Source organism: Dromiciops gliroides, chromosome 6 (genome assembly GCF_019393635.1).
Source record: "Dromiciops gliroides isolate mDroGli1 chromosome 6, mDroGli1.pri, whole genome shotgun sequence".
NCBI classification, from domain to species: domain Eukaryota; kingdom Metazoa; phylum Chordata; class Mammalia; order Microbiotheria; family Microbiotheriidae; genus Dromiciops; species Dromiciops gliroides.
This window is the reverse complement of record NC_057866.1, coordinates 222,217,354-222,233,319: the sequence shown is the minus strand read 5'-3', so window position 1 is coordinate 222,233,319 and position 15,966 is coordinate 222,217,354. Positions and strand designations below refer to the sequence as shown.

Sequence of the window (15,966 nt, the reverse complement as noted above, 5' to 3'; positions counted from 1 at the left end):
GGTAAGTCACTTCACCCAGTCTCCCTCAGTTTCCTCATTTGTAAAATCATCTGGAGGAGGAAATGGCAAACCACTCTGTTATCTTTGCCAAGAAAACCCCAAATGGGGTCACAAAGAGTTGGACACAGCCTGAAATTGCGGAACAACAACAAAAATCCTGTTTGAATTGGGAAGAAAATGCAGATATTTTAAATAAGGAACTCATTACTTATATTGGATGGATGCGGGATCTCATGAATGTGGACACTCTTTTAATTCTTTTCATTTCTTTTAATTCTTAGTGGATACCAATGCAACCCTCTGCTATTCATTAATATCCATGAATTATAAGTAATCTCAAGTGTATGTTATTTGGCATATGGTTCAGTAAATCAATATTTTCCCTACTGATTGTTTAAAGAAATGCTCTAAGAATTCGAAAATACCTTTTGCACTTAGTCCTTTTTTTTTGCATTCTTGTGGCACACAGTCTAATTCAGTCCTTCTTTATCTCTCTTCTAGAAAGTCTAATAGCAATATATTGGTCTCCATACATGTTTAATCTCTTCCCTTCTCTCCTAGAGTGACAGTCATAATATATGGTTCCCATCCTATCACTGCCTATTAAGTGTAAAGCACTAGCCTTCAGCACATCCTCATTAATCATAGGGGCATAAACTCAGCACAGGAATGCATCTTAGAGGACATCTAGTTCGACCCCATTATTTACAAATGAGGAAAGTGAGAACCAGAGAAGGCAAATGACTGATCCAAGGTCTCAGATAGTAGTAACAGAGGTGGCATTTGAACCCAATGTTAATTCTATTGTACTGCAGTGTCTTCTAAATACACAGCTTAATGTTTGAAGTCCTCTCTAGCCTAGTTTATGCCTCTTTAGCCTATTTCATGCTGATTAGATTTAGATTTCACTTTAGGCAATTTGTGCTATGGCCAAACTACCTTATTTGCCATTGGTTTATCCCATACTGACCTTGCCCAACACTGTACTTTTATTTGTACAAAGGATCATAGATTGAGAACCAAAAGGGACTTTGGATGCTATTGTCTAATTCCCTCATTTTTCAGATGAAGAAACTGAGGCCCAGAGAGATTGAGATTTGCTTAAGGTCCCATTGCTAGTGTCTGATGTGGGATTTTAGCCAAGCTATTCTTGATCCTAAGTCCAGCATTTTATCCCGTATACAACCTGGCCTCCTTCTTGTGACTAGAATGCCTAGAATGGACTCAGCTCCAATTAACATCTTTCTTCCTTCAAGGCCTAGCCCAGGTGCCATCCCCTTCAAGAAACCCTCCACAGTCCCCTAGTTTACCAACAGGAGAAACAGTCTCTCCCTTATCAAGTCTCTCATAGCATTCTCTTTCCTATGTACTTAATAATTCTCTTCCTGGCTTTGCATATATATTATTAAGTAATATTAATTATATATGTATGTAATATATAGATATATATAATATTAATATAAATGACTCATCCCCTTTACTAGACTCTTGAAAGACAGAGACTGCTATTTTCTATCTTTGTATCTCTGCTGCCTAGTCCAGTTCATTATATATTAGAGACACAAAAAATGGTCATTTAATTGTAGAATGTCAGTGTCAGAAGGCATCTCAGAGGTCCAATTCATACTTCAACTAGAAATGTCTGTACAGAATTGTCTGTTGTCTGTACAACAAATGATTATACTTTTTCCACTTTAAGACATTCAGAGATGAGGAATGAACTGTCTCTGAAGCAATCTCTTTCACTGTGGGGCAGCTCTTTCCATAAATCAAGCAGAAATCTGGCTCTCCCCACTCATCTTCTCCACACTGCTTCATTGGCCATCTTGGGGCCAAGCAAAACAAGTCTAGTGCCTCATCTATCAGAAAGCCATTGCAATACTTGAACGCAAAGAACATGCCCTAAGTCTTCTCTTCTCATCTCCAAGCTAAACATTCCAATTTCCTTCAGCCAATCCTCCTGGCATAGTTTTGTTTTATAAATTAAATTTAATTGAACTATTTAGGGAATAAGAACTTGCTTTGCTTCATGTCAGTATCATAAACTCAGGTATTTGTATTCTATGGGATTTAAAAATGGAATATTTTTATACAAATGTCATGGTGAGAGTTTTGAATGTTGAGGACTTATATAGATGTGAACCAGATGTTACAATGTTAATAAAAAGAACATGGGATGAACTTGAAATATTGGGGGAAAACTCTCACAAAAGTGTTGTAGCTATAAGTCTTAGTCACAGGAGCTTCCGCTAAGAGGAATTTAATCACATTATCCTGCGACTTTAAAATTACTTATTAAAAAAAAAAGACACTCCATCAACTAAAAGGAATTTATTTAGAGCTGCCTTGCCAACACAATCAATGACATAGAACTGTGTTCTCCCAAAGGAGAGGTGATGAACCAGTATTACTTATTACCGTAGTGGGGTTGGTTTGTATGGAAGATGCTGAGGTCTAATTCCTTCTGGATTTTTCACCTTTTTCCTCAATTTGGACTGGTTAGTGATCAGTGATAATACTCGGAGTTTTTGTTTGTTTGTTTGTTTTAGTCACGATTTGACTAAACTGTTGAAAGAAATTCACAAGACGAAGCCATTATTGTCCTGTTGTTGGTGTTACTATATGAATTAGGTCACAAAAGTTGTCTTGACAGATATCTCACTTTGGGTTCCTGTTGTATTTCTGTTCCCAGAATGGACTCAATGCCTTGCACCTGGCTGCCAAGGAAGGCCATGTGGGACTGGTTCAAGAGTTGTTGGGAAGAGGATCAGCAGTAGATTCTGCCACTAAGGTAATGTGTTCACGCGAATGGAATTTATTTTGTTCAGGAAGGGGGCTGCAGGACTCAAATCTGAATTTTAGGGCAGACCAGTTCATTGGGCTGCTGGGACACCTGGAATCCAAACAGTGTAACACTGACAATGAAACCTATTTCATTCCACTATAAAGAAGCTGAATGATTCCATCCATCCATCCATCCATATACATATACACATACACATATATACATACATACATACATACACACACACACACACACACACACACATATATATATATATATATATATATATATATATATATATATATATATAATGTTGACTTATGGAGCAGAAGGAAAGGTCTTTTAAAGTTAATACTTGCCTCTCTTTGTGTGTGCCTGCCCCTGCAAGGGATGGTTGATGGCTGAACTTTGATTCACATTGACATGCCATCAGAATCCATAGAAGCTATTAACACAGCCCTCTTTTAGGGTGTTTCATTGTTTCTTTAGATGTAGAGCACTCATTGATAATGGGAGCCAATGTTCATTCTTGCTTTCCCAAGCTTTCCATGAAAAAAAAAAAAGAAAAATGCTTTCTACTCTAATGAAAAAGAGCTCCCTAATATATAGACTGAGATTGGGAATGAAATTTAGTATCTATAGTGATAAGGCATGGCAATAAATTAATAACATCCTTTATTTTTAGAGTGTTTTAGAGTTTACAAAACACATTAAAATACACCAAAGTCATGAGAACTTAAAAAGCAAACTTATATAGCATTAATGACGCCCTTTCTTTTAGTGATCTCATCAATTTTCTATAATCAATGGTCATCTCTAAGAGTATGGCTCCCACATTGACATATCCAGTCTTCATCTTTTTCACCAGCTACCTCTTGTCCGTATCACCAACGGCCTAGTGCACATCTCAAAGTCAACATTTCCAAAATAGAACTCATTGTAAATGTATAATTGCATCATTTTTGATGAGGAAAATGAAGTTCATAGAGGTTCTGTCTTAACCAGGACAAGGACCAGAAACCGGATCTCTTGTTTCTAATTTCATAGGGCTTGTTCTTCATGCATCTGCAGAATTTGATCCTGAAGATCATTTTTTCTCCTGGACACTTTTTCCTCCCTGTGTTTTTGTGACTCTGCTTTCCACTTGCCTCTTAAGTGTCTGGCTGTTCTCAGTGGGGTTTGCTGCTCTTTGATTATGCCCCAGATTTGGTCATAGGCTCCATTTTCTTTTCTTTTCTTTTCTTTTCTTTTTTTTTTTTTTTGTGGAGCAATGATGGTTAAGTGACTTGTCTAGGGTCACACAGTCAGTAAGTGTCAAGTGTCTTAGGTCGTATTTGAACTCAGGTCCTCCTGAATCCAGGGCTGGTGCTTTATCCACTGTGCCACCTAGCTGCCCCCAGGCTCCATTTTCTTTTAACTTTCACTCTTTTCAGACTACACTTTTCTCCCACTTGGTTATCTCTTTAGCTTCCATGGTGGTTATCACCTCTACGAGGTTAATTTGCAGATGCAGCTATATATTTAGCGCTCTCTGTATGTAACCTGGACTATTGTAATAACTTCCTACTATGTCTCCTAGAATTCAGTCTCTATCTCATCAAGTCCATCTTCCAGGGGTTTGAAAAGGCCCATTGTGATTCAAATGGAGCTACTTGATTATGCCTTTAATAGGTCCCAGCCCAAGCCTCACTCTCTCATTGTTTGGGTTTTGATGCCCCAGAGTGCAAATTGCAATTGGCCCAGAAACTCTGAGGGTCTTCCCCTCCAAGATGGATTCTTTTGGGAAGGTAAACTAGGCCATCTTTTGTCTCAATTCTAACCTAGCCTTTAATTAGAGAATTGCTTCAGACAAACTGAAACCCGGGAAAGACCTTAGCTTTTTTTTTTTTTTTTTTGTGAGGCAATTGGGGTTAAGTGACTTGCCCAGGGTCACACATCTAATAAGTGTTAAGTGTCTGAGGCTGGACTTGAACTCAGATCCTCCTGAATCCACGGCCAGTGCTCTATCCACTGCACTACCTAGCTGCCCCAAGACCTTAGCTTAAAAAGGCCAAGACCTTCCCCTACATCCTGAGCCATCACTATTCATCTTGACTTTTGTCTTCTTATTGGAGTTTGGTGACTCAGGAGGAGAGAGGGAGGCTGATGATTTTGCACAGCCTTAAATCCAATTCACTTACATGTCAAGACATCACCCTCTGATAACATTAGTCTTCTTACAGAAAGAAGGATGAACAACAACAACAACAATCTTTCACATAGCTGCCAGATTGACGTCCCTAAAGCACAGATTGGATCATGTTAGTCCCTTTGCCAAGAAGTTCCAGTGGCTCTCTCTTGCTTTTAGGATAAAATATGAGATCTTTCTGGCATTTAAAGTTAGTCACGATCTGGCTCTAGTCTACCTTTCTAGCTTCATTTATTCCCCTTCACTCATTCTCAGATCCAGCCAAATTGGCCTGCCTTCTGTTCCTCAATACAACATTCCCCCTCTCCATGTCTCTGTATTGCTGTCCCCTTCCCCACCCCACACGACCCCACCTGCCCTCCTTCCTGGAATTCACTCCCTTCTTAACTTGACTCCTTAGAATCCCTGGTTCCCTTCTAAGATCAGCTTGAATTCTATAAGGGGCCTTTCCTGATCCCTTGAGTTCTTAGTGCTCTCCCTTTTACTCATTTACACTCTGTGTGTTTATTTACTTATAAGTTCATGCTGTTTATCCCAAAAGAATTCAAGCCCTTTGAGGGCAGAGTATTGCTTCAGGTCAGTAGGGATACAGTTGAATTCTAATACAGAGTAAACTCTGTGTCCCCATGCCTGGACCAGTGCCTGGTGTGTAGTAGGCCCTAAATAAATTCTTGGTGAGTAAATGAATGGGTACAATACTGCTTCTTTTAAAAACTAAACACAATAGGATGTATGAGGTGACCACCTACACAGCAGTTCCTCATACTACTCACAAAGACTATGTGTGCACCTGCTCATTCTCTGGGCAAGCTCCTATTCACTCCAGGGGAGCCTCATACAGTCATTTAGGTTTCAAGAGAATGACCACAGCCACATGGTGATGATCGAAATCTTTCAGAGTCTTCACCGTAATCCTGTTGTGAGGGATTATACTCCCCCTACTCCCTGCTTCAGCTCTCAAGTCACTATTAATATACTTCTGTTTACATAAAACTGGCCATTCAAAATAATTAGACTTTTAGATCTTAAGTATAACACTTTGGAATTATGTAAAATAAAGAATAAAACCACAAGTACTCATGAATTAAAGAAAATAGAGTATATAGTGAAGTATAGTCCATACGAGGAGCCTCACTTTATATTTTTCTATCAGTGTACTCTGTATCTTTTGGGGAGAGTGGCTATATACTTATAGAAACATGCAAAGGGAAAACCCATATGCCCAGGGTAACTCTGGAACTGTAAATTTTGTTCTACTCCTGTCTCAGGAGGTATCCATAAAAGTTCCTTGCTGAATATAGCTTTCTTCTTGAATAGATGCTTCCACTCATAAGCCGAGTTGCCCCACACTATGCTTAACTTACATTTTTCTCTGCATGGCATCTCAGTCAAACTAGTAGATCTGCTGGGTGCCTTCTCTCATCTCAGTTTCCATACTATTTTTTTGTTTAGCTGGAATCACTTTTCACTTTCGACTTTAGCATGCATCACTTAAAGCTTCAAGTTTCACTGATTCAATACGGAAATCTGTCTTTTCTGCACTCATCATCTCCTGAAAATTCTTCTGTATTCCTGCTGACCTCAGGCAATGCAATACGACAGTGTGCTTATAAGCATTTCATGACCAGGCTTTTGAGGGTGGAGGGGAATGCATACGTACAATCTTTTAAAGTCTAATCTGTATTATTGACACTTTTAAAATTCTAGACAATTGATGGACAAAACAAATCAATCTGAATTTATAGTGATTGCTGATTTCTGAGGTTTAAATACGATGAAAATTTAACAGTCAGCTTCAGCTGGTTAAAGCTGGCTCCAGAATACCCCTGTCTTTGTCCAAGTTGGCACCATTTCTGGGGAAGGATCATGCTTACATGAAACATCTAGCAAGTGTGTTTTATCCTATCATAATGAAAACATATGCATTATGAGGAAAACTATGATTTTTACAATAAAGGAAATATTGGGATTACTCTCACTTTTCTTATTGATTTTTTGTTCTCCCAAACAGAAGGGGAATACAGCTCTACACATTGCATCTTTGGCTGGACAAGCTGAAGTTGTCAAAGTTCTGGTTAAGGAAGGAGCCAATATCAATGCACAGTCTCAGGTATGGATTTCATTTTCTTCTCTAATAATCATGGCTTTTCATGGAAAGGATTGAGTGGAATTTACATAATGAGTCTAACCAGATATTGAGCAAAAATGTGCCTTAGAAGGGCTTTCCGTTACTTATTTTAGTCAAGTTCTGTTGTTTCATATAATGATCATTTCTTTTTTTCTAGTAATATCTAAGCTATTTTTTCTTTTCCTAACAATTCTCTCCTTGATGTTGATTTTAGTGGAAACTTGATAAAAATCTTATTAGTGTCCTTCTGAGCTCTCAATAGGGAATCTCAAACATGAGTTATAATTTCAGAAATACTTTAGTTTTTGGTGAAACAAGCATTAATAATTCATGCATTTTTTTCTGTTTGTCTATCAAAGTGTTCAGTCACTCCCCAAATATTTGTCTCTTTGTGCCAAGAGTACTGTGACCCTGTAAGGGCTGCCCATCTTCTGGCATGGTCAAGGTCTCCCAAATGGTGAAGGACTCAGATGGTGTTTTTGTGGGCATAGCTCTTGCTGGTTTTTATGACACGAGTCATCATGGCCTAGCCTTTGCGTGTTCTCTAAGATTTGGGGCGGCTTGCAGCTGCTTCACAACAGGGTTACCCACAACATAAGGGAACACAAAAGCTGGAAATTAGAGCAAGGCACCCATGATTCCCTTCCTCAGCACTGTTCTGTCACAGAAAGGTCTGATGTGGCTCTCTTACTTTCTCCTCCCCACCCCCCAGTCAGTTTGAGAGTCAGATTATAGTAAGCACCTTGGGAAGGCCACCTGAGGCCTGGCCCTTCTGTGCTACAGGTAACCTTAGAGTGTGAGAGGCTGATGTTTTTGTTAGGCTTATTGGCAACTCTTGCTTCTACAACTCAACTGCTTTTCCTCTCTATGTTAATACTTCATAAATTTCCATAAGCTTAGATTTGCTCAAAATATGTTGCATTCTGTTGGAAAAAATTACTTAATTAAGATTCTTTTAGGGAGTTAATTCTTCTCACCTTGGTTCATTTGATGGGAGGTCAATAAATCAAGATGCAAGACTAGATGATTGTTAAGGCTAAAATTCTAGTTAAACTATCTAAAATATCTAATGAGTGGTCGCTAATAAATTATAAGCTTTAGCAAGAGTTAGACTTTTAAGCATTTATTAAGGAGAATAAGAATTTGGTAAAGAGAGAGAGAGAAAGGCCTACATTCATCTATCTATTAAAGGGAGAGCACATTTCTTGCTCCCTTCTCCACCGGTGTCCTCAGGAAACTGTGAGTCAGAGCGCCAGGCTCCCCCTTCCTCTCACAAGCAAATGTCACTTCCTGACACCAAAGAAAAGACGCATGGTCTTGCCCTCAAAGACCTTCACCTCATGGCGGAGCTTTTCTACAGTAAGTCTCCAGCAGGTGGCATCATTCCATTCGTTACATGATAAAAAGCTTACTTAGCATCAGTTGATGGACAGTTGCCAGGTGGATAGCAGAGGCCCCACACAGAAGGAATAGTGACGGTTTCCTTCAAGAAATAATCAATCAGGTTTATCTTGTTCTTGCCAGCCTGGGGGTTTCTATTTAAACAACCCCATAATTCTATTTCTTTCAGCAGCTCTAAAGTTACTTTTTTTCAGGAGAAAATGTTTTCCTCATAGTTACAGAACTGAAATCTATCCAATTCCTCCACAATTCTCTGGTGTGTGTTTCTGTGTGAGTAGAGGTAAAAGTTTCTCCCTTCATGCTTGCTTTCCTTGCCATTTGCTGGACTATACTTCAGGACATTAAGGACTTTATAAATATCAGCTATTATTATTATTGTTGTTGTTGATGAGAAAATTCATTTTCTTACAATCTAGACTGCAAACTGGATTACAAATGTATTTTCTATTATTTCTTTTTCTTTTCCTTTTTTTTTGGTGAGGCAGTTGGAGTTAAGTGACTTGCCCAGAGTCACACAGCTAGTAAGTGTCAAGTGTCTGAGGCCGGATTTGAACTCAGGTCCTCCTAACTCCAGGGCCGGTGTTCTATCCACTGTGCCACCTAGCTGTCCCCTTTTCTATTATTTCTTGCATTCCTGTGAGATAAGTACTTTGTTCAACTTGCTCACCTAAGCCCTGCCTCAGAAGAACACACTGACATTCTTTGAAATTAGAAAATCTTCCAAATTCTATGTTCCAGAGAAAGTGATGACATTTTACCCTTGTAACTAGAAAAAAAAATCTTAATGTTTTAGGGGACTGGACAAAATGAGTAGAAAGATATTTACAATTAGATTAATTTGAGAATGTGGTTTAGATGCAGGTTAATTTGAATATTCCAAGCAGTTAAAACATGATAAATAAAGGTCCGAAGTTTTAATTTCCTTTTATGAATTTCATTATAAATTAGAAGGAAATTCAGCATTAGCAGATTTTTTTTTAATATCTATAACATATTTCTGGAATTGAGAACTGATATTCATGTCATTGTGACACTGAGCACAATGCTTAATTTCTCTCTGCCTCAGTTTTCTAGTCTATAAAATGAAGATACTAATAGCTCTTGTCTCATAGGGTTGTTGTGAGGATCAAATGAGATAACCTTGTTAAAGCATTTAGCAAACCTTAAAGTGTTTATATAAGTGTTATATATTGTTGTTGACAAATGGGGGAAAAAAAGCTTCAAAGGATAACCCAGCATCCTTTTCTGAGGCTATCTGGGGTAACACCTGTCTTGCTATGGCAGTAGCTGTAGGCATTGGAAGTTTAATAGAAAGAGCAGGCTATTATTATCTGTCTAATTAGTGATTTATTTTCAAATCCAATAACCCTATCCTTCATGTTCAACTTCATGTTAGGTTGTAAAAGCAATTTGAGAGGAGCCAATATTATTTTAGGAAATGAAAAACAGTATTACTTTGCATTACATATGATTAGACCCAAGGATTTTTTTTACACAGTGCCTTGCATATAGTATGTATTAAGTAATGTTTATTGAATTGATATTGCCATTCTTGCCAGCCCATCTTTTGTTACTCTTGTCCATCTTCTTCCCATAAATTCACCCAAGGGAGTTAACCTTTGATTTTGTCTGTCATCGAGAGGTAACCAGTGTGGCACTGCAGCTGTCTGTTATCCCTCATTCTTGTCATGTGACTGGCCCATACTCTCCTCTTATATGATTCCTTAATGACATCTTTCATCCTTGTTCTCTAGAATTCCTGGCTGGGTGTGTGTGTGTTACAGCTTGCTCTGACCCGCTCATGTCATTCACTTTGCCATTGCCAGTCTTATGAAACCCATTTTTAATCTTTGGAGGCAATAGTGTTTTATTTTTCATTGGAATTCATGGGAAGTCATTAAAGGCATTCCTTTATTTATTAAAAGCAATACTAATGTTCAACCCTGTGCCTAATTTTTTGTTCCTTTATGTCTATCTTATACATACACAACAATAGGCAACCTCCAAAGGGCAGCTGTTAAACTATATGTTGAAATCTGGACAATAAATCATTCTTTATCCACTTGGTTTTTTTTGTGTAGATGGAAAGGACAAACTCTTTTGAGTTATTACAGTTCTAGTCCAGAGTCTCTGTTATGTTGTGGGACTTGATGCTGTCCAAATAATATCATCTGAGAACAAGCACTGTGCTGAGCACGAGACACAAAGACCAAAGTGAAATTATCACTGCCCTCAAATAGTTTGTATTTTAACAGAGAAGATAACATATACGTATACATAACATGCAAAATAAAAATAAGGGCATTTGGGGATGTTCAGGGTGGGCCCAAATCATGATGTTTTAATAACTGTTTGAATTGTTTTTCTTTATTTTTCATCATTTATGAGATTTTTTCACATATAATGTAAATTCATTTCCTATATATACTGTATATGATGCTGTGGTATTGTAAATAAAAAAATAAAGGAGTTATTCAATATTGAAAGCTTTTGGCGACTTTTGGCCCATACTGTACTAACAGCTGAGGGAACAGGAAAGCTTTATTAGAGAAAGTGGAGTTTGAGCCGAGTCTTGAACGAAACTGTTGATTCCAAAGGGAAACAGGATTGAGATCTAGACAAAGGTGCAAAAGCAGGAACACTGAGTTGGTTGTTATGGCTAGATTGTGCATGGGGGGAGTACTCTATGTGAAAACTTGAAGATATGGGGACGGCACAGGTTGTGAGGAGCATTAATGCCAAACAGGATTTTATATTGATTCCTAGAGGTAATAGGAAGCAACTGCAGTTTGTTGAATAAGAGTAGGAAAGATGAAATGGTGGGAACTATGCTTTAGAAATCGTTTGGGCAGCTAAGTGGCACAGTGGATAAAGCACTGGATGGGGAGGCAGGAAGACCTGAGTTCAAATCTAGCCTTAGGCACCTATTAGTTATGTGATCCTGAGCAAGTCACTAAACCTGGTTTGCCTCAGTGTCTTCATCTGTCTAATGAGTTGGAGAAGAAAATGGAAAACCGCTCCCGTAACTTTGCCAAGAAAACCCCAAAGGGGTTCACAAAGAGTTGGACACAACTGAAGCAACTAAACAACAAGAAAAATGCTTTAGGAAAATCACTTTGTTAGTTGTGTGGTAATGACAACCCGAACTAGAATGGTGGATGTGAAGGAGGAGACATCTGTTAAAGAATTAGAATGGATGAGATTCAGCAACTTAATGGATACGTGGGGTGAGGGAGAGGCTACGATAATACCCAGGTTGCAAACCTGAGTAAGTAAGGTTTGAAATTGGTTTGTAGAATTAGACCTTTCAGTGACTTGGCACTGGAATGTGTTCTTTATTAGAATAATTCTGCATTAAACTCTTTAAAAGGTTGAGGGAACTTGTGTTTTCTTGCTCTTACAAGGCATTCCTGAGCCAAGAGTTCTTTTAGAAGAAGTATTCTACTTTGGTCAATTCAGGAAGCATTAGGCAAGATGACCGATTAACACAAGTATTTGCTTTTATTCCTGATAATGGCTGTACCACCATACATTTAATTTTCAGAAGAAAAAGCTACACAAGTAGTATTCAGCTATTCCCCACCCACCACCTCCTTGGAAGCGAGTACAAAGGCAGACTATAATTGTGTTTCTCTATTTAAAGAGTTGAGCAAATTGCTTAGCTATATTTTAAGTGGATAATTAACATACACTTTCATCATATTTTTAATTCATACATTGTGTTGTTAGCAGTTTTAATGTTGGAATTCCATTGGTATTAGGGGCAAATGCCTTATAAGAATATTATGTATCTGAAGATAAGACAGTTTTATAGACATCAATTCTAATTATATTTCTATGGAGCAGATACTTTGATTTAAATTTCTCAGGCAGTAGGATATAGAAAAATGTAGTCTCAAAGCCACACAGTGAATGAATGTCACATGTAAAAGAATGACATAGGAATCTGGTCTTTCTATAGTTTGTTCCAAGTGCCATGACCACTGGTCATCATAATGGTTGTGATAGAACCAACATCTAGAATTTTCCCACCTTATATGTAAAAACAAATTGTAACATCAATTTTTATAATTTTGTGTTCCAAATTCTCTTCCTCATTCCCTCCACTCCCCACAAAAACTCAAGCAATTTAACGTAAGCTATACATGTGCAGTAATGCAAAACATATCAGACAAAAAAACCCTTTAGAAATAGGAACTAACAACAACAAAATATACTTCCATCTGTATTCAGATAGCATCAGTTCTTTCTCTGTAGATGAATTGCATTTTTTTCATAAGTGCTTCAGAGTTGTCTTGGATCACAGCACTGCTGAGAATAACTAGATAGAACCAACATCAATCAATTCCATCCTCGTGCAACATGAATTAAGTTAGTTTTCCCCTAAAATGAATGAAGCTGGCCCTAAGACTTGATTTAGCTTAGAGGACAAATACGTTTGTACCCAAGTTCATTGCTATAGCTTTTGGCCATCTTGGATGTGACTCTGGTTACCTGAGGACTTTAAATTAGGCCTACCCATATGAAGTCAGGGTCCTTCAGACTTGGAGGCTGTTCCAAGATCATAGCAGTCACTACATGCTGCCCTTCTAACCAAACATATTTCTATAAATAGATGCCTTCCCAGACAAAATGTTGCAGTATTCTCATTGAATATCTTTCCCATGATATGACTGAGTACCCTTTCTTTTATTAACTGTTGAATGACCTGTGAGTACTTTATTTAATTCTCACATTGAACCTAAACGAATAGGGTGTAGACATGAGCCAGGACCACTCCTAGCAATGTTGACATAAGACTTAAATCCTACCTTCTGAAATCAACCCTTTCCACTGGAAGGACCAAATGTTTATTTTTGGAGAAAACAAAACCAATCTGAATAAAGAAGCCTTTTATTGGACTCTCTGACCGAAGTTCTAGTTTTGCACATGTTTGAGATGGGACAGAATGTTCAATTATAAGCTTTTGTTGCCAGAGCCAGTGGTGTTCCATATGGAAGCAGTTCACTGTGCCTGGCACCTTGGCACTCTGGCCAACTGTGTGGGCTTCAGTGCTGTCCTCTTCCCTTGCAACTGTTCCCTTCACAACCCAATTAAAAATAGTTTGTGACAAAAGCAGTGGAAATCACACCTGAAATACATCTGTCCTTCTATCTACTTAATGGTTTCTTGTAAGATGAAAAATGCTTCGTTGTGAAGGTATGATAGTACATGTATGGGGTAATCCTGTATCTGAAATTACTGATAATGCTCCGTAGGAAATCTCTGGGTCCATACCAATACTCCTAAAGAGATTTCTGATGTAATAAGGACTTCTTCTTTGAGATAAAATATTCAGAATTGCACAAACCACTTAAGAAAAGGCTTGTGGGGGAGCAGGATAGCTATTTTCGAGTAGCTGAAGGTATATCATATGGAAGATATTTTAGACTTGTTCAGCTTGTCCCAAGAAAGCAGAACTGAGAACAACAGATGTAAGTTGGAAAGAGGTTAAAAAAGAAAAAAAGAAAGCCTTCCTAACACTTAGATCAAGTCAGAAGTTTCTTTTTTTTTTTTAAAGTGAGGCAATTGGGTTTAAGTGACTTGCCCAGGGTCACACAGCTAGTAAGTGTTATGTGTCTGAGGCCGGATTTGAACTCAGGGCCTCCTGAATCCAGGGCCAGTGCTCTATCCACTGCGCCAGCTAGCTGCCCCAAATTAAGGCTTTTTGATTAGATGACATTTATGATCATTTGATTTCTAGAGCATCTCTGACAAGTTGCCATCCACACCTTTGTTGGAAACTTCTGACATGGGGGCACTTGACACTTACTAGCTGCGTGACTCTGGGCAAGTCACTTAACCCTTATTGCCCTGCAAAAAAAAAAAGCCATCATTCTATAGAATAAGAAACTAAAACCTGGAGAAGTTGTAACATGCCTAAGGTCACAGAGGTACTAATTATCAGAGCCAATTATTGGAGTTCTCATAGCCCAACCCATGTTCTGACTCTGAATCCAGCATTTTCATCCATACCATTCTGTCTCTCAAAAAAAGATATCTTTTGTTCAGATTTGGATAGGACTCAATGACCTCTGAGGTCCCTTTCACTCTGAGATGTTATAAAAGAATAGTCAGCAAAAAATAGGAAAAAGGAATCAAGAAAATGGAAAGGAAAAAAGTAACTAAAACAATCTAAGAATATACCATATCAAAAGTTCAAAATGTAGTTGAGCATTTTATTGATCTGCCTTTTTACCCTTGTAAAGAAAAGAGTTAAAGAAAAGAATAGCGCAAGCAATACCTTTGAAATCCCTCTCATCAGAATGAAACAGAAAAAAAACCATTAGGAGAAAGTGAGGACAAAAATAAGCATTAAAAAGTCTAGGGGGGGGGGCAGCTAGGTGGCACAGTGGATAGAGCACCGGCCCTGGATTCAGGAGGACCTGAGTTCAAATCCGGCCTCAGAAACTTGACACTTGCTAGCTGTGTGACCCTGGGCAAGTCACTTAACCCTAATTGCCTCACCAAAAAAACAAAAGTCTAGGAGTTTCTTACAAGACTACTTCAAGAACTATTTGTGAGGCTTAGATGTGTTAAGAATAGTGAATAAATAAAAGAATTTATTACATAAATTAATAAATTAAATAAAAGCATTTATTAAGCACTTAGTATGTGCAAGCTCTATGCTAAGCCTTGGAGACAGATAGAAATAGAAGTCTCTTTCCTCAAGGAGATTGAATTCTAATGGAGGAGACAACACATATAGAAAGTTTTGACTTAAATCACTTGGTGAAGGCCAGTTGTCCTTTAAGGTACAGTGACAAGCAAGATGTTAATGCATCTTTTTTTTAAAGCATCATTTCTATTACAACCATCTGTGTTTCTGATATTGAACTATCTGAGCAGTCTTTGGATGTAACATATTTCTGGGTTTCCACAAGTTTTGACTGCTGAGAAGGAGGGGACTGTATGGTCTGCAGAGGCATTTCCCAGGGCACAGCTCTATAAATTTTACTTCCTTGCCCTTGAGGGGCAGGCTGGAGCCAGGCATCCTAGGGGATGCTATTATTTCTGGGGCACTGGGGCCCATGGTCCTGTACCATCTCCATCTGGGTCTGAAAACAGAAGATTATAAAATAGGGAGAATAATTATATTACAAAGTAATATATAGACTTTAAATATATTATAAATTATTACAAGTATTAATGAGGAGTCATTGTGGATATTGACATTTTAAATTTTTTTACTTATATCTTTGTAGGATATAGTAAGTTTAAGATGACGCATTGATTAATGTAGCAAGAAAATGTAGATGTGCCCATAAATTTAGTTTTCTGGACTAGAGTTAGAAGAAAAATGGGCTAGCTTTAAGTAGCATCAAATCCAATGTGCCTTTGGCATTGGAAGACTGAAGAAAAAGATATTCAGGTTCATTTTTGAGCACAGCGATCTATCCTCTAATGTCATGTGCTAATATTAAA

The 15,966-nt window shown here is 38.0% G+C and overlaps 1 protein-coding gene across 1 annotated transcript in view; it reads left to right on the top strand.

The window, feature by feature from the left end:
- Positions 1–15,966, top strand: part of ANK2 (ankyrin 2) — a 340,193-nt gene that overhangs the window by 119,781 nt on the left and 204,446 nt on the right. The window contains 2 exon segments of the mRNA XM_043969828.1: positions 2,693–2,791; positions 6,985–7,083. Coding sequence (XP_043825763.1) covers positions 2,693–2,791; positions 6,985–7,083 — 198 coding nt within the window.